A 20088-nucleotide genomic window follows, 5' to 3' on the forward strand; every position below is an offset into this window, starting at 1 on the left:
CTCTGCAAAGAAAAGGAGTTTTCTAACAAAAGTTAATCGATTGCCTCTGTGCCACATGCATACACACGTGTATATATGCTTTCGTCAGCTGGCACTTGAAAGCCTCCTCGCATTCATCATAAGACGTCAATTTAGGAAACGAAATGAATTCTCATCAGGGATTTCAAATCTTGGTCAGGTGTTTCATGATTTTTCAAAATTTTGGCTTCTTTGAACTAATTTCTGGATTTCCAGCGAGAGTGATTCAATCATAGCTTCAGGTCATGTGGCCTGTGCTTGTTGCCTTAACTGAGTTCGAAAGAATTTGATTCCTAACGTTGTGATTCGCCAAAGAGACGAGGTCGTTTACTTCAACGTCATGTTCTGGCGACTTGACGGCGAAGATAATTGTCTCTCGCTGTTCTAGAAAGACAAACAATGTTTTCACTTACAAATTGGGCTGTGCTCTCACTGATCAATGCACCAGACTAAATAATGATTAACCAATTTACGAATTTATTCGAATACTTTGCAAATGTTTTACAAAAAAGAAAGCCAGAGAAAAATAACAAAAGTGCCTTTGAAAAAAAAAATTTGGAATTCATTTGCCTGAGTATAAAATCAATCATGTCAATAGATGTTGTACAAAATTGCAGCTGCTTTTTGGTGAGACTTAGGATTGATCGTTAAAACTTCTAAATTTGTATGCTTTGTCCTCAAAGTTCAATTTCCTTAACTGTCCGATGTCCAAAATTATAAATGAAAATTTTAATTTACGGATGATCTTATCATTTATTCATATGAATATTCTTTTGATAACGTGCGGCATGTCTTCGACAAGACTCCACAAAAATTATTGTGTTTCCTGATAAGTGCATAACTAGAGAGGAACGAATCACATGGCTTTCGGTGGGGGGTGGGGGGGGGGGGGTCAGTCGTCGCCAACAGAGTATAAAGGATAATTATTAAAAACTGACTGCCAATGAGAGATAATCATGAGAATATTAAAAGGCCTTCTGGAAGGATCAGGTATATTTTATCGTGACGCTGACCAAAGTCCCCCGCAATACAAAGCAATACAAATAAAGACTACAAAATTTGTACGCGCTGTGCAATTTCGATTTCTTTCTTTTCTTTCTTTACCCGTACTTTTAAACACCAAATTGCACTCGAAATCATGCTATTACCTATACTAAAATCCAGTAAAAGAGAATCCTAAAAGTGTATGAAATCCATACGTAACTGATCGAATTAAAGGGAATTTTAAAAGTGCGCGAAATACTCACGTACCAATAAAATGAAAGAGAGTCCTGAATGTGCGCAATAAACTAACGAAACAATCCAATGAAAGAGAATCCTAAAAGTGCGCCAGACCCTATCGTAACAATCCAACAAAAGAGAGTCCAGACACTATCGTAACAATCTAAAAAAAGAGAGTCCTGAATGTGTGTGAGATACTAACCAAACAATCCGATGAAAGAGAATCCTAAAAGTGCGTCAGATACTATCGTAACAACCCAACAAAAGAGAGTCCTGAATGTGCGTGAGATACTAACCAAACTATCCGATGAAAGAGAATCCTAAAAGTGCACCAGACATTATCGTAACAATCTAACAAAAGAGAGTCCTAAATGAGCGTGAGATACTAACGAAACAATCCGATGAAAGAGAATCCTAAAAGTGCGCCAGATATTATCATAACAACCCAACAAAAGAGAGTCCTGAATTTGCGTGAGATACTAACGAAACAATCCGATGAAAGAGAATCCTAAAAGTGCGCCAGACATTATCGTAACAATCCAACAAAAGGGAGTCTTGAGGCCTGGATGCGCGTGAGACACTAACGAAACACTCCAAGGAACAAAATTCCTAAAAGTGCACCAGAAACTAAAGTAACAATCCGATGATAGAGAATCCTAATTCCTAAAATTGCACGAGATACAGACGTGACAATCGAATGTAAGACAATCTCAAAAATGCGCGTGAATGAAGTATCTGGTCCTATAAGGTGCGCGAGATACCAACGTCACAATCCGATGGAAGAGAATCCTAAAAATGCTCGAGATACTTAATTGACACTCGAATGAAAGAGAATCTTAAAAGTACGTGGGATAATAACGTAGCAACCAAAGAAAGAGTCCTGAATGTGAATCCTAAAAGTGCGCCATACATTATCGTAACAATCCAACAAAAGAGAGTCCTGAATATGTGTGAGATACTAAAAAAACAATCCGATGAAAGAGAATCCTAACAGTGCAGGAATTGCATACATAATAATCGAATGAAAGAGAATTCTAAACGAGTGCGCGAGATACTAGTCTAACAATTGCATGAAAGAGAACCCCAAAAGAGCACCAGATACTTACGCAACAATCAAATAAAGGAGAACCCTAAAATGACTAAGATGCTTACGTAACGATCGAAGGACGGAGAGCGTATATCAGGCGAAAGCTAGTGGACAATCGCACTGTATATTAGCTCCCTAAAGATGTCGGTTGTCACATTTATTCTACAGGACGCGCCTAATACGAGATGACAAATAGCTAACAAGGTCAACAAGATGCCTAGTGCCGAGTTAGAATAATTATTTTTAATAAAAAAGGTGCCCTAAAATAATTCTACTGATGAACTTTTGTTTGGTTTGAAAGGTCAGTGAAACAATGACCTTTCGTTGGTGTCAAATGTCATTATAACATGCTCAAAGCAATTTTTTCCCCTCTTCGCTGACAAATTCATTCACCATATTGTTGGAGCTAGGTTTATAATCTCGGCTTGGTTATAGGCTCGGAGCTGGGCTACAGTTCATAAAATGGCTTCGTTCAGCCAGTCAGACGGCTAGAAATTCATTAATCGTAACCCAGTCTTTACTAAAGTGTAATAACACTTATCCTCGTAAGAAAAAAACAAAAGCCAGCACGGTTATTTTTCCCTTTATTAATAACAACAAGTGTTTCTGAGTGTTTTGTAACATTAGGAACAAAGTGTTTTGTAACATTAGGAACAAAGTGTTTTGTAACATTAGGAACACAGTTAATTGTTCTCTTAAAAATATACTTCACTTCGAGATAAATGTTTCTTGAACAGACCACTAAATTTTGGTAATCTCTTTCAAAATACTTCTTCATTTAGATTTATAGATCTTCACAGAGTCTACTTTTTTCTTCCTTTTCACTAGAGTTTGGCAAGTGTAATGAAAAATAAACCTGTGCAAATCGCACACCACACTAGGCAGATAAAATGTTAGTTTAAGTAAGATCCAATTTAGACAAAAGCTACCTAAATAGTTTCAGATGATAAAGATTAATCATATTCATAAAAAGAAACTAAAATCTAGTCATAAAATTAGGCATAGCCTTTGCGGGGAGGGCAAGGTTCTGATTCCCCACCCTCCGGGCACGGACGACGGTCAAATGCCCGGCTGAGGGGAGGGATTTTGGAGTTTCGAATTGGTCGGCGCATTATCAGCTCACGAATCTGTATCCTCCGGGGTTATGAATGATTTTATTGAGTTTCTTTTCCTCCACGACACATTTTTAAAAGAAGCATTCATTATAAAGATGGTAAATTTGCCACTCGTGTCCGAAAATCAAACGAACGGGTAATCACTAAACTGTAAGTTACCATCGGAAGAAAACTTGTCTAGACAACCGGAATGACCCGGTTGCGCACACTTTGAAAAGGAGCCGGGATTGTAAAAAGCCCATCCAGTTCCGTGTCCAATATCCATCCAGTGTTCCTGGTGACGGTATATACCGGGTCCGTAACGATTACGGGCAAAAAGTCCCGGATTGCGCATTACAGTCACCCATTGTCCAGAAAATTGTACTTTTGTCGGCCGCTGACCGTTTGCTACAAGAGTTTCAGATTCCATAATGTGTTGACCATACAGTTCTAGAGTCCAGCGGGTTGTGCCTATTCTAAACTTGCCCCCAGCTTGCCGACCGTCTGCGCAGCACCACAAGGAGCCGTCATCGTCACTAAGACTGTAGCCAGCTGCTTGAAACTTTGAACGGAGCTTCTTAAACGCCGAGTAGTTCCCAGTAAGGAAAGTTATATCAGCGTCGCGTTCCCATGGTAAAACTTTGTTGAATTTGACTGCACCTATACAGGAGATAAGAAAAATGAGAGTTAAGAGTACTATAACTCAAGGTGATTATATTCTTGCAAATTATATCCCTTTTACTCTATTATAACTTTGGTTCAGTCGTGATGATATTCATGCCATACTTTAGTTAAGGTGCTTTTCAATCGAGAGTCCTAGAACCGAAACCAAAGTAATCACAACAGCCAATTAAAAGAATGGAAAATATTTTCAATAGCCAATGAGATCTCAAAGTACCACGTAGTTGTTGAATTTAGTTTTGGATCTGATTGTTTGAGAGAGAGATGCGAGTTTTTTAGCCAATCACAGAGCAAAGAAGAGCAAAACCAAAGCGATCTCGGATTTTTTTCGAGACCAATTGAAAATTGCTCTATTAGTAACTATTCTTCGGTTTGCAGGTTTCAGAGGATTGTTTGGGCCAGTATGTTTCAAAGCTTCGAGAGACTAGTTTACCTCACGTATGTCCTCATAGTTTCTGTTTGATGATAGTTTGTGTTTTGGAACGCGAACAAGGAATCTAAAGTACAATTGTCAGGCCAGGAAACAACATGATGAAGTAGCAAGCGAGGACGGAATCAACATATGCAGTGGTATAGAAGGAATTTGAATTGGGTTGAAGCGCTATGCATCCTGGTCGGATATCATGATAAACCCGAGCCGCAGAATAGCATGGGGTGTGATCATTCCAATCATGAAAATAATTAATTGGAGAATTCTTCTGTCTTCTAGTTAGAATCAACAAGGACCTAAATTTTTATGAAACGAGAGACAATCTGCAACTTCTTTGATTAACTACTCTGTATCTGCAATAAGTCTAATTTAGACATAACTCAGCTCAGCTGAGCCAATTCTACTAAGAATTAAACCTTTGTTAAGCCAAAAAGGACTTAAAAAAATAACAGCACCAGCTATACTGCGTTTATGGAAAAAAAAACTGTCTTGTGTAAAAAGTCGTTTACCTAGTAGCGTTCCTTCTTGAAGTTCGCAAAACAAGCCAGCGTCTTCACACTCTTTCATTACAAACTTGATAGCATCAGCAAGGTTTTCCAGATCACATGGTGGAACGCCAAGCCCCCTGTGAAAACTACACGAGGATGTGCCCGTATAAGAATGCCCGCGCCTGCAACCATACCAGCGGACTTTACCACTTGAATCCACCCATTTTTTCACTTCCCACTTCCTAGCCAGGGCGGCGTATTTATCGTCTGTGATGTCCCGATCGTAGATGTTAAACATGACATCGGGGCAACTAATCACGATTTTACCAGGGTGTTTCATCTTCAAACGCCAGAATAAATCCTGGAAGACGCCGAAAGGTAGCCTAGAAGATAAAGCACAGATGAGTGTCAAAAGTCAGCGATCCTAAAAAAGTCGTCTAAATTCTCACGGGTGGCGAATCTATGAATTTTCAACTATAACAAGAAGAATGCATTGGAAATAAAGAGACAATTAAAATTGAGCACGGTAAGAAATGTTAAGAGTGTCCCGAAATGAGACCCCGCACTGGAAAAAAAGTCTTCTTTCAACTTCTCCGCGCAAGCTTTTCAGCAGAGGTTTCAATCACTTTTTCTATGAACGGCTGCCAAACGTGTAATGTGCGGCTGACCCTAAAAAAGCGCCGTAAGACCAAGCACAAGAGCCTGAGACAGCGATAAGAGGGCTTATGAGTGGTAATAACCAAAGCGTAAACCTTTTACCGCTAGTAAAAAAAATACCCATCGTTTAAATTTTATTATAAAGTACACCACCTGCTTTAGCTCTTTTCACACCACAAGTTACAAAAACTACTTTTGTCCAAATAATTTCAAAGTTTAAAGTTTTTTTCCCACTTAAATCACTAATGTCTGTCTTTACTTCCTTGGGAAAACTGTCTCGAATTTCATTTCTTTTTTTTCTTTTGTTCCCAAACTTAAGGGAAGTTCTTGATTTTGCACTGATAATTTTCTTTCCTCATCGTCATTCATGCGTTATTGTTAAAAAAAACGGAGAAGTATAATATAATTTCTCACGCGCGAATAACAGATTAATCAGGCCTAAAAAAAATACCGATATTTTCTAAGTTCCACCACCTAACCTAACCAAATTTTTCCTTTGATATATTTAGGGAAAAAAAAGAGTAATCAGCTCTTACTCACTTGCCATCGAATGAAACTTGCTTGAGTTGCTCGGTTTTCGCTACGAACGGACCAGAGAGTACATCACACACCACGCACTCCGTGAACGAGTGGTAATATCCACCCCTAAAGTAAGCTGTCCAATTTCTGAACGTCAGTTGAAGACAGCCGATGTCCCATTGTCCCTTAAGGTTACGATGGCTCCCCCCGGCGATAATCGCCTCCTTGTTATCACTAAGTACTCTGATAAGCCGCTCAAGATCGATGTCATCCGTAAAGTGTGTTATCTCCGGGGCAAAAAGGACATAGGGCGTGCTCACCTCGTCTAGTAACTTAGACCATGTCTCCCCATGGTTCAAATTGGTAGAGACGTGATGCTTTAAATTCAATTTCAGCTTTGTCATGGTGTCCTTGGAGAGTTGACCTTGTGATGCATAGACAACCTGTACGTCTGAGTAGTGTTTTGCGATGCCTTCAAAAACTTTATATTTATCTTCAGCCCGTAGCTCCTCTGGTAACGTAACAAGAATTGTCACAAGTCTATTCATAGGAACAAATTCTGTACAGTTTATTCTACCGAAACCTTTTCGAAAATAAGGGTATCCATAAGCTAGATTTCTGCCTAGGAACTTCTCGGGGCAAACTTCCTTCTTTGGTGCGTCAGCCTTTTTATCTCCAAGAGAATATTCTTTATCGTCCACGGCTTGTCCACCCAAAGATTGAATGACGCTGTTTAAAGATCGAAGGCTCTTCCCGACTCGATGATAATGCACCGCAGAATTCGCTAATCCGCGATGTGTTTCTGAAAGTTCCACCGCTATACGCTTTAAATCACCAATAAGTTTCTCTCTATCCATGTTACTTTGTTCATTCTTAATATCGTTTTTAAAATCTTGTTTAGTGACAGGTTTTTCAATGATTGGATTGTCCTTCTGTATGGCTATAACCTGCTCATTGCCAGGATTTGCTTGTACACTTAGCCTTTCTTTGAAAACTTTCATTTGCTCGCAGTTCGGGGGACGCGCATTCAGCAATCCTAGCTGGCTGAAAAACTGCACAGCTAATATAATGCACATGATAAGTGCAACACGAACGAGGGCCCAACGCAACTTTAAACGACTCATAACGGCGGAAAGTACTCGCTGTACAACACATCCAGACAAGGAGTGAAAGTTTCAACAGTCTGCCTCGAACTCGAACGTCTGCAAAACGAAATACACTAAACGTCACGCATTAAGCCATAACGTGTAGAAAATTAAATTTCATTTCATATTTCTACGCGTTGAACTAAAAAATAACTTGAAAAATCGCCTGAATCTTAGGCAATCCCATAAAAGATTCAAGCAATCCTATGAGATTAAAAATTCAAGCAGTCGTTCATCATTATTTATCTCCTTAGTTAATTGAATGGCCGACAAATAGACGAGTAAATGTTTTAGTTTCCCAAGTCGAATGACTGTAATTTCAACCCATCACTGGAATCAGCTATTTTCAGTGTAAGCTAACAAATTATCCGGTCAAAACCTTTGCTGCATTCGATACTTTGCGATGGACTATAACAAATCTTCGAAAGCAAAGCAGCAATGCTTCAATTAGACAGCCAGGCTTTCTGAAAAAGCCGCTCTTTGATAACAAAACCGCAAGGGTTAGAAACAGAGCTTTTTGAATTGCACTGTTATTACTATCACTTATCACCACAGCGGTTAGCACGTTGAAAGCCAATTCGAAACGATCGGCAGAAAGACAAAACATGAAAAACAAGAACAAGAAAGCTAATTAAAGAAAACATAGGAAAGCGGATTATTCTGTTAATCCCATTCATCAATGGATAACCACTGCCATTGAAACGAAACCAGAAATTCATTTAAAGCTAAAAATAAGATTGCGCACCATTCTTCTTTTTTAATCCATCACAATTAAGTACCAAATGAAAACTTTGTTTAATGAGTGGAAAACTTCAGAAGCTTGTCAACATTGGCTTTCATCAAATGTGCAGTTCTTCCTTTTGAAATGAAGTGAAAGCAAAAGGATGCTTATTAAAATTCTTTCTTACAGAGCAAGTATTACGTATACAGCACTTAAGAACCACCGATGGCTTTGTTAAAATCGCATGCTCTCACACTGTTTATTTTGGCTGTACTTTATGAAAAAGTCGTTAAATGGTTCAACGCAGATCTCTTGCGTTGCCATAATATTCACTCACATCATATATTCAAGAACAAGAAGGTGATATGAAAATTCGAGACGAGATAAGTCTCAATTGTTCTCCTACTTAGAGGGTGGTAGGGAGGGCAGTGTGTGGCACAAGTTTCACCCATATCAAAAAGTACAAATAACACATAACGAAAATCAAAACCACTAAATCCTGCATCACACAAAATCCTCTTTCACCCCCTCTAATAATGTAATAGTATTGTCAAAAATTGGGCACTTGGATCCATCTTAGCCTGAATATCATTTAAATCAAGCAACGACAACTGGAGTTTAAAAAATAAATTACTGTTTCTTGGAGTATCATTCCGCTCCTTAAGAACTAAATTTAAGTTAAAGACTTGAGACTTTGTTGAAGTCGGGGCCACCGATATATAAAAACGTTAATTTATCAGACAAAATTTATCCTTTACAAAAATCATTCCCCTTAACATTATAACCGAGCTAATGCAAATTAAAGGCTTCTAAATATATTACAAAAGACTTAACAAAGCGAGTGTTGAAAAAGAAAAGGTCTGCAAAACGTACATTTTGAAATTCCGACTGCGTACGAGAGATAACGATATTATTTTGGTGTGTGGGATTTAAGTGTTAAAACGAGAAGAAGCACTTGAGTGGTATCGTGATTAACACCAATGATGAATCCTTTTAGTAAAACATTCCTGTTCCTTTTCCTTTCGACAAAATCAAATTTAATTTGGCTGTTAACACTCTTATATATTATTCGTCTCTTATATCAAAGTTATCCACTCGCACTCTTACGCAGAGTTTTGGATCAAAGTTAAGTAAAATATACAAAACCTCGTTCGAGGTGCCACTCTTCCAGAAGAAAGTCTTTTCACGGCGATATATCGGGCCCCTTCATGTGAATTATCGGTTTTATTTTAATTGGTTGTACCACGAGATTAGGGAAAATAGCATGAAAGTGTTCCTTCCAAAGCACAGTGTGGCTTGAACACTACTTACATATAACGACGCGCTGGTACTGCGGCCAATTTACTTCTCTTTTGTCAAATAAACCCTGGTAAACTTGATATTATAGAAAAAAATATTTAAACGGATAGAATTTTTCTAGCCCTACGCTCGTCTTTTCTCATTTGCACTAATAAATTATTTCTGAAAAATCCAGAAAACGGCAAGCAAACTGAGAAAAACAAACAACGAAAAACAAAACTGACAATGTCAGTGATCCGCTTGACAGTAATCGCAATGAAGTGTGAGTAAAAGTTCTAATTTATTTTAAACCGTAATATTCTGTGTCGTTTTGTTTTCACAAAATTTGGAAGGATCTACATTACTCTCGAAATAATAAAAAAAGAATTCAAAATCCATCTCTCAAATGATTAACCTCGTTCCAAACAAGTAAAGAGTAATTAATTCTGGCCATCGGATTCACAATAACATTCTACCTGTTTGGAGATTCAGTCGCTATATAACACCGTCTGACTTAAATATTTAATAAATTCAAAAGCGCCACATTCGATGTAATCTTCTTTGAAACAATAAATGTTGAAAGCGAATTGTAGCGAAATCTTTTTCTTGTGGTTACAAGCGTTACGAAACCGATAAACTCTACTAGAATTAATCCACTCGGACCTTGATCCATAATTAATACGAATTAGTAGGCAGAATTTTACAATTTTGTTTTACCCGTGTCATGTAATAATTACGGCCGGCTTCGTTACACAAATGGAACACAACTGGGTTCCTTTTCCTTTTTTTTACACTGAATTTTTTTTGGTTGTTGAATAATTTTTTTCCAGAGACAACTGGAAATTTTTTGTTGCGAGGTGAATTCAAAAGCCATCCTTTCCGATCTCCAAATCTTGGTTTAATTCTTTACAAGGATCACAATAGGCCGCCCTTGGTGGTTGTTCTTCCATTTCAAAGAAATATTGTTTTCTGATTTACATATAATGCATTCAAACACAATTTTTTCACGTATGAACAGCGAGCTAAATTTCTCCGTGACAGAATTAAAGAATACCGAACAAAATTTTCATAGATACTAACAGAGTATGCATATGCCTGAAGCGAAAATTTTAATTCTTTGCAAGAAATGTAACGAAAAATTGAGATAATTCCTGTGAGGTGGGCAATTCTCGGTCAGCCTGGTTTAGAAATGTATATATAGCAAATGTCTTAAATGTAAAATATAGTTACTTCACCTGCTTGCATGCACAAAAACGACTAAAAACGTGACCGCATGATCGAGTTCTGTTTAGTCAACCTCAAACATTTGCTTTTACCCACCGCTAAAGGAGCGCTTCAAATTTTCTGGTTTCAGTTTGACGTATTTCCAAGAAAATTCTCATGATCAGCATATTCAGTAACCTCAGAATTTCTGGTGTTTATCGAACTGGTCTTCGTTTCGTGCCGAAGACAGCAGAAGATTCGTAGAAAATTTGAGCCCGATATACCGCTGTGTTGAAACAATTAAAATTCAGTTCAACAGAACACCTGTTTGGATCATTTCTAACGACGCCTTTCAAACGATTGGTCCGTGAGACAATTTGTCCTTTCCCTCGGAAGTTTGTTATATATTTAGACTACGTACTCAGCAAGATTCCTACCAACTAGTTTAAACAATAATTTCGCGGTTCTTTTCACTAAGAGGAATTGCTTTGGTGTTCTTCTTTTGTTTCAAAAATATTAAGTTCGACTTGCTGAAGCGCAGCCAATTTGTGGTAATTTTTTTGTTTCTTTCGACAAGTGCAGTTTTCATCAAAGAAGTATTCTATTATATCTTGAGAGTTCTTTTAGCAAGGTCAAGCCAAAAAATCAACAATTTTATGATAAGAAGCTCTTTTAGGATTTTCTTCAGCTTGATTAGTGTATAGGAGAGAGTACGTAGGTTCGAGTTGAAAAAAAAAAGGATTAATAACCGCTTAGGAGGAAACCGGGTTTAAAGGCAGTACCTCCCACACAAATCCCTCATAATTGACCTCAATAACCACCCAATCTACTGAACAAAAACTAAACGAAAATTAGGTAAAAAAAATCACTGCATTTAACTCTAGTTCCGCTCGTCAACGAGCGACCATCGGCATTAGACGTACATCTTTCGGTGATTGTTTCTCGCATAGAATATATACAAATGTTTATATTTCCCGTAATGTCCGTTCTGGCGGCCCCTCAAATAACACATCAACCGACAAAGGCGAACTGTGTATTGTTCATTTTCTTCTCGGAGAAGCCGCACGGTACAAGCTAGTTGAGTTAACGTCTCGACAATAAAGAGCGTTTATCTCATTACGATTTGACATCATTTGAGTCTTTGTTGGTATCTCACGTTTAGAGGGTTGTTTGGTTTGAAAGAAAAAAAAAAAAAGGGTTTGAAAGAAATAAATAAAGAGTTTGTGATGAAAACTTTGTAATTCTTGGATCAAAACGTTTTATAACAATTAATCAATATTTTGGGTTGAACCAACATTGAATTGAGATATCAATCAGCTTAAAAAGTATTCACAGACAGCGCCGTGAGATAAGGATGTGGTTAACTCTTCCCACTAAATGTTTCCATGGCTTCAGTTTAGATTGAATCGACTTTAGGTGGCAGCTAAACGGCAGATCAAGGGAGCTGCATGTGTAATGTAACGTTGCAAGAAATTGATATAGCAGAAGCTACGTCGGTTAAACATCACGAATCGCGCTGATCAATCAAAAATAAAAAAAACATATGGCGATTTTCACATGATTTCCGCCAAATGATAGCTCAAACATGTTCGTATCGCAAAATGGGGTGAGGTTTGGACTTTCGCATGCGAATGTGTCACATACTTCTCAGTTTTTAAACCTCAGAGAGTGTTAAAAAAAGATTCAAATATTACCGTTGTCTAAGGAACATTAAAGAGGAGAGTTAACGAATCGAAAAATCGCCATCTCAATTAGAGTTGTAAACCAGGCAGAACTTTTCTGTCTTTGCAACAAGTAGAGCAAACCAAAGAGCTGTGTAGTGCTTAAGTTTACCTTGTTTTCGATTTGACTGCAGCAATTCCCTTGAGTTTGAGATGACCAGTAACGGGTATAAACTTGTTCACTCAAAAACCCTCGCTGATGGCTATCAAACCGTCAGACAGAGCACTGTCACTCTCTTTAAATGTTTTCGGATCAAGGGTTAGCTCAAAAGCACCATCTCCTGTGTTAAGCGTCTGAAAAGTGAAAAAAACCACGATAAAATGAGGTTGAATGTGCAAATAAATCTGTGTTTGCCACTGAAATCCAAACGACGTGTTAATGACAGCCTTTACATTGGCTACTGAATTAGTTATTTAAACCAAGATTTCAATCTCGTTTCATTTCAGTTCTACTCTGTCGTAGAATTTTGTCTTCTGACTGAATGCGAATGTTAAGTCATTAACTTGCTTTTTGTTTTTTGTTTTCAAAGTTTTTTCTTTTTTTGCCAGGAAAAAATAACAAAGTAAAAATACAATACGTAATCGTAAGATTGACAGTTATGTTAACCCCTTGGAGACTGTTGGGGCAAGGAACTACGCAAGGATTAATTTTCAACTAGTAAATGCAAATCGAAAAACCTTTAAAAGGGGTAAATATTACAGAATTTAAAAAGCATAAAAGCTTTCATAAAACGAGCAATTTTTCTAAGGCCAGACCTGAAAGGAGGCCTTTTACTTCGTGATATATTTCATTATTCACACCTTTAGATAGTTATGTGTGTGATTCGCACCTGCAGCTTATGAAATCAGTGAAAAACGGTTATCTTTTTTTAAAAAAATGAGAAAAAAAATAAATTTTTGCTCTTAGTACAATGTCAAGCTAAACAAAGAGACAAATGACTGTGTGGAGAGTCATCAAGTATCATCTTTGGTTCACGTACTTGGTAAAAAAAAAAAGAAAAAGCAAAGTTAAATATAAAAAATTAAAAAGCAAAATCTTGAAGGTTGTTTCTTCGGATAAATGCTTCGATGTGCGAAAATTCCAAGTCGTTTTTGCAAATCATCCTAAGTACAATTGGTATATCACGCAATCGTCAAACTTCAAGGCCCGACAAACGTGACAAGTCTCCAGAGGGCTTAAGCTAAACTTTCAACACAAAGGAAGCACGTGTTTTTCCCTCATTGGATTACTCAACTTAGTTAAAAAGTTTATGCCGCAACACCAAATGTTCCTCGGAAATCATCTCTCCAGCAAACAGAAGTTTTGTCCTAACGCTGGGGATAAACATCTGAACAAGGCAAGTTGCCAAGTAGTGCTCAGGAATCAAGAGAACAGCTTCAGATTTGATTCAGAATCTGTAAATAAAAACAGCGGAAAAAAAAAACACAAGAAACCTACCCGAAGAGTTTCCTTACAGCTCTCAAAAGCTTTCTTAAACAGCAAACTACCAAAGGGGTAAGTTTCTGAAGAAACAGTATCGATAGAGTGCGAGCCATTAAGCTCATTCCCTGTGGTGAACAAGCCTAATTTTGAAAGCTTTTCATTCATAAGTATATGTCACTTTTGAAACAATCCTCAAAACTATTGACATTGACACATTGCAGGTCGCAAAATTCTTATGAAAAATATCTGAAAGAAAATCAAACGTTTCATACCATGATGAGAAGCCTACGGATTACACACTTGAACTAATAGAAACTGTGATTGTCTTTCGAACCTCGAATAAATCTCACAGTTCATCGTACAGCTTGATCAATATTATTAGTGTTTTTTCACAGCAAATTTAGAAAAATTAGAACCTTAGAACAACGAAAGTTGACTTACTTATTTAGGGAATAAGGAAGGCAGCTGAAGCGAGATGTGCCATACTTTTACAAGATTAAATAAACCGAAATTGGGACAGCGCGTCACCCAGGTCGGAAATGGTCTGAAACCGAAATAAAAAAAAAGGCCGAAAATAATCTCATACCGAAATAAAAGCGCCTGCTTATAAGACCGATTATAGTTTTTGTCGGTGAAAGGATGGGCTTAATTTACAGAATTTGTAAGTTGTAAAGTCTCAACTCAATTTCTTAATCATTAGAATCGACAAATATGCAAGATTCATACGCTATATATCATTACCGAAAACGTTGTGGCAAGAAGATTTTATTTACTGACTACTAAGGAAAGCGATAAAAGGATGAGCAGGCGTCAAGGACACTCAATGTCACAGGTAATCATGTCATGTATGACTGCGGTGCATGATTTTTAAGGGTAATCATGTCAAGTTCGCGCGCTTTGTGTTGCTTGTTGATTTGCATATTGTTATTCGTTGAGTAATAAATGATCAGTTCAACTTATTGTCGTGACCATTCTTTTCAATGTATAATACAACAATTTTTAGATTCGGTTTTTGTGATAGTCAGAATAATCAAGGTCGATGAAGGTAGGGGTTGTCAGCTGAAGCCTTTGGCCCTACCTCAACCTTAATTATTTTGGATATCACAAAAACCTAATCCAACAATTGTTTAAAAGGTGACTTCGGAAAACAGTGCATCATGGAAATCGTTAAATCACGTTAAACCAATTGTCATATCGCCTTCGACCAAAAACTATATATTCCTACTGAATTGTGTCAACACTTTTGGCTATTTCAGGCGAGACATTTTCAGAAAAGTTCAAGCAAATGCTAGTTTGTTTGGTGTTAGTTAATCACGCGTCTTCTGAGGTACAAAACAATTAGGTTGCGCATATTTACTAAATCTATCGGTTTCTGTATATGATTAATTTAAAAAATTATTCTAAATCATATGAATAACACAAATATTTTAAGTTGAAGTTATGGTGTCCACTGTATTTGTCATCATTAACACAACAATTTTGTGACTTAAAATTGTTTTGGATTTAATGCGGTGAAGTCAGTATCTATTTTATAAGTAACTTCGCACAAAGACGTGGACGATAAACTTCCATCTGTCAAAATAAAACTTTTATCAAGTCCTATGATGCGTCGATACGTAAAAAACGAATAAAACTCGTTGGTGAAGCGAACGTGAGGAACTCATTTGTAATCGTCATTGTACTTTGGTCTGGTTTCGGTTACATTAGATAATTTTCTTCTTTTAAGCGGCTGCAAAACGAAACTTGAAATCAGCCGGAATCCCTGTGTTACACCTCAGCGAATATTTTAGACCGACTACGTTGTTGTCCGACGGTGCACATTTCAGACGGACGGATAAGCGAGACCTTAGTAACAAGCCAGTGAATTTCGAACACTCAAATGTAAACATACCACCAAAATATTGACATAAAATTACCTTTCACCCAATACGAATTACCCATGTCTGATAAAATGGTTTAGTTTACAGGAGGATATGTTACGTCAAGAAATAAAAAGCCAAAAAAGCTGTTAGTTGTAAATTAAAACCAAAAGACGGAGCCTTGGTCCGCATTAAAACATATGAGTTAGACATTCAACTTACCTGCAGTTTTCAACACGCGAGAGAGAAAATCTGTATCTTCTTTTCCTGTAAAAATCAACCGTACATTAGCTGCTGAAATTTGTTGATTTAACTAAAATAACCGTTTGAAACTTGATGGCGCCGTCGATACCTCTAAATATGTTATAAAACAGCGTACCCGCTCGACACATCTTAAGCTGTTTAACATGTTGAATATTTGAATATCAAAAAGCTGGATTATCATGGACAATGAGATTGGCACCGCAAGAATTATCGTCAAAGTTTGAATTATTTAGATCGAGATCATGAATGAAATTATGCGGAGCTTTAGCGGGGGCTGACAGGAGGTAAATTAATCTTGGACTCCTACTAGGACAAACAAAGGGAAAATTCAAAGACACGAGATAATTTATGAAAAATTATACTACAAGCTGTCCCTCCCTTTTAGCGAAGTCTAAGAATTGGAATGGAGAATCGAGAATGGAAAATCAGGAATGGAGAATCGGGAATAAATAATCGGGAACGGGGAATGAGAACTGGAGAACGGAAAACGAAAAACGAGGATTGGGGAAAAGGAAAATGAAATGAAAAATTGAAGATAGGAAATCATTTTTTTTTCGACTTTATGTTTATTATGCAGAATGGATATTTGTCATATATCCACGCTTTCTTTTAAAAAGGTTCAAAGGCAAAATCTGAGGAATGAAACAAATAAATTGATGACCGGCAACGGAAGAAGTGATACATGACACTTAAGGTATGTATTTGTTTATCACATCGCACACAGAAAACAGTAAGCTGTTCGTAACCATTTTTTCACACGCATTGCAAAATATTTGAACTACATGAAACACAATAGCCTCTATTTTACGTGAACATATTCTCGCATATTTGTCCTTGAACATTGTCTGTTCATCCAAGCTCACTTTTTTCCTTATTATTAACTTATTTCGTTCCTTGAATTTTGCCCGTAAATGTTTGAGAAAGAGAACGTGGATATGAATGAAAAACATTTGTTCCTCACTATTAACAATAAATCTAAGGGAAAAATTAAAAAAAAAATCAATTTCCTATTTTCAATTTCCCATTTCATTATCCCATTCACCATTTCTCATTCTCCATTTGCCATATCCTAATTTTAGTTTACTTTCGACACACTAAACTAATGTTTTTTCTTTTCAGTCTTGTTGAGCATAATCAATGCTGTGACATGCCTCAACATCACGTCACCAAGAGGTGGTAAATTCAGAACTGAATACCTACAACATCCAAATAGAACCATCTAAATATGAGTGGCGAGACATTGTTGTACAGGCCTAGACAAGTTACCACTGTGGACTTGCGAACATTTATTCAGAATTTATCTAAACAGACTTTTTAATGTTTCTAATGCTCAGGGAACAAAATGTCACACGATGAAATTACATTTTACATTCAGATCAGCTTTCCAGGCCGCTATTTCAATGTCAAGTGAAGAAAAATTACGAAATTAGACCTGATGCATCTATTTCCAAAATGGAGAACCTCACGAGGGTATAACCTTACCAAAAGGTAAATGTTTACGGGGTCTTTTGTCTTCCGGAGGTAAAACTGTTGTATAGCCCTTGTTATTTTGGATTTTGGATTTTTATGACATAAAGTGCAAACCAAGGATAACTACATATGTAATGCAGAGATGCTATGAAAAAAAATCAGACCTGTACACCAAATAAATTGATCACTGAACCGCCTATCATTTAGAGATGCTAGAGCAACTTTCCGGGTTGCTCTTCACCCTGCTTGTCTCCCTCCTCTCTCCTCACCCTTGCCCCAAGACAACAATGGAGTAATACCATCCCTTTCCCCAAGACAACGGTGAAGAAGTACCATCCCCTCCCCTCAGACAACAGTGAAGTAGTACCATCCCCTCCCCTCAGACAAAAGTGAAGTAGTACCATCCCCCTCCTTGCGATTTTACATCATACCAGCATGATTTTTCACCATAGCGGTGAAAATAAAACAACCATAATCTCCGGTGCCACACTCATTTCATGGAAATTTCGTATAAAACCACACGTAGAATTTGTTTTCATTTCTGTCATTTCTCAAGTGTAACAGTGTTTATATATATTTTACTATTGATTTTCTTTGTTGAATAACGAAACTGTTCAAACAAAACCGAAAGACGCATAGAATGTTTGGTCGAATTCGCTTAGGAATACTGTTTGGCGAGATCTCATATGTATTTTTGCAGGATACAGCCCTGTTGGAAACTGTACGATACATTCAGTTCTTCTTAATTTGATGGACATTTATAGGTGATTTCGTTTAGCTATATATAACCAAACAAACATATCTGCGGCACGGGTTTTATCGCCCCATATACGACTCTGTTCCACGTGCTCACAACGGGTCGTTTAACTTGCGTTCCTTTCGGATAAGCCGAGAATTTTGAGTGGGAGTTAACCAAAGCGTTGTAGTAAAATCGTTACGTCAAGTGAATAAACCGTAACTTAATAAGAAAGTACAGGTACAGGCTTTTCACGTTTTCGACAAGGAAGAAATTTTTCGCGGGCTCTCGCTGAGCATGCTTCGTCTGTTTGATTGATTGGTTATTCTGTTTTGATTTTTTGTTTTGTCTCGTAAGCTTCACTCAATGAACTAATGGTCCATAAGTTACCACGTTCGTTGTGTGACATGTCGTAGACATGAAAAAAAAAACAAACAAACAAACAAAAATCAAATGAAACACGAATCCAGGGCACAAATGAGATGATTGTAACTACAGAAGACGATCAGCTTCCAAACTTGTGATATCGATTTAAGGTTTTTCCGTTGATCTTTGACAGCACGATATAAAAAGTATGCTATCGAAAGACATTCTCCTAGATATCGTCGCTTCATCTGTCGCAACTTTCGCAGTTTGGCTCGAATGCGGAACGGACCCTTTCCGAGCATTGTTTTTAAACTTAAGGTTCTCGATCAGTTTATGAACTACTTACTCCTTCAATTCGTTCCATTTGTAACAAATCCAAGAACTCGTGCACTGATTACCGATATCCTGCGTAGATTTTTGCATCAGGTGCCCAGCTAAGCATGATCAGTGAATGCTTTTGACGGCAGGAGCGTAACTGTAAGATATCGAAACCAAATTAACTTATACGCTTCCTTGGTGCGCGATATTTTGTTAATTGGATCACGTATCATGGCGGGCGATCTCCATAAGTACTTGAAGAGGCAAAAGTTTAGACTTCGAACGAAAGATCGAGCTTCGAAAACGCCGGAATGATTCGTTTCGAAATTGAAAGCGCTCGAGTTAAAGCCTATTCAATATCACTATGTAAGGTGCGTATCGCAAATACATAATGAAGCTGTTTATGATATAACTCTAGGTATGTGTATGATTTATGAAACACAACAGCTTCTGTTACCTCAAACGATATTCAGCTGGTGCTTCCCTCCTCACTTTGCCAATAAAAACTAACAAAAGATCCTTCTAACAACGAACTCCTTGATCAAGAAACTATTTATGCTAATTATGCTGCTTTTGGAGCGATTGACTCGTGGTGACGTGCGCAGTCAGCCTGGAAGTGAGTGGAACACGAAATTAAGACGTTTTAGGCCAACTGCAGGTCACGAATGGATTGATGCGTTGACCTGAACCTGGGTGTGTTTAAAACGGTAGAGAAAGTTGTGCCAAAAAAATTAATGAAGCGAGCAGTCAACACAGAGGCAAGGTTTCAAACAAGCCAAAAATGTTGCAGAGGTGGTTGTCACCATGATTGGAGGCGAACAATACGTAGCGCACCTATCGATCAAGGCACGTACGAAATGCACTTTTACACGGATCATACAACACTGTAACATCCGCTCTCTCGATGTAATGCAATCGCACACCGCTGTTACGACATTTGCTATTGTAATCAACTTAAAAGACATAGACGCATCAAATAAGAGAAAGAGAGAGGATTACGAGGTCAACTGCCTATCGTTCAGCGCGTAAGCCGTTTGTCTACATCAGAGAAACTGGGTAAACCTTAACACAATTAATGGCTGACAATGACACAACGATCATCATCGACTCACAAACTACACTTTTGACTATTGGACTCTACATAATGTTTAAAGTCCAGTACAAACTGCTCTCGTCGACTGACTATAGATAGCTCAGTGGTGTTTCCATTTAGAATAGACCTCTCTCAAAAGATAACAACTATCGGCTCCTTACAAACATTTCACTCATGACAGCCGAACCGAAAAGAACCACCTATTTCACCGTCTGATAGAATCCGTCCAATGACTCGGACTGGGGAAATTTTTGCGGCATGGGATGTTAATCCGTCAAATGGCTGAAAAACTATCA

At 37.6% G+C, this 20088-nt stretch overlaps 1 protein-coding gene across 5 annotated transcripts; it reads right to left on the reverse strand.

Moving 5' to 3' along the window:
* Positions 1-2893: 2893 nt before the first annotated feature.
* On the reverse strand, positions 2894-19318 carry LOC131795023 (uncharacterized). 5 transcript variants are annotated; one of them, XM_059112593.2, is made up of 7 exons: positions 19157-19318; positions 18728-18856; positions 15768-15812; positions 12376-12557; positions 6217-7397; positions 5041-5402; positions 2894-4080 (listed from the first exon to the last, which is right to left on the reverse strand). In XM_059112593.2, exons 5-7 carry the CDS (start codon positions 7317-7319, stop codon positions 3566-3568), a joined length of 1980 nt encoding a protein of 659 aa, XP_058968576.2. In that variant the 5' UTR covers positions 7320-7397; positions 12376-12557; positions 15768-15812; positions 18728-18856; positions 19157-19318; the 3' UTR covers positions 2894-3565. The 5 variants fall into 5 exon arrangements, with proteins under 5 accessions (XP_058968576.2, XP_058968575.2, XP_058968577.2 ...); XM_059112592.2 differs by lacking the exon at positions 18728-18856; XM_059112594.2 differs by lacking the exon at positions 12376-12557.
* Between the last annotated feature and the right edge of the window lie 770 nt (positions 19319-20088).

Source organism: Pocillopora verrucosa, chromosome 1 (assembly GCF_036669915.1).
Source record: "Pocillopora verrucosa isolate sample1 chromosome 1, ASM3666991v2, whole genome shotgun sequence".
Taxonomy (NCBI): domain Eukaryota; kingdom Metazoa; phylum Cnidaria; class Anthozoa; order Scleractinia; family Pocilloporidae; genus Pocillopora; species Pocillopora verrucosa.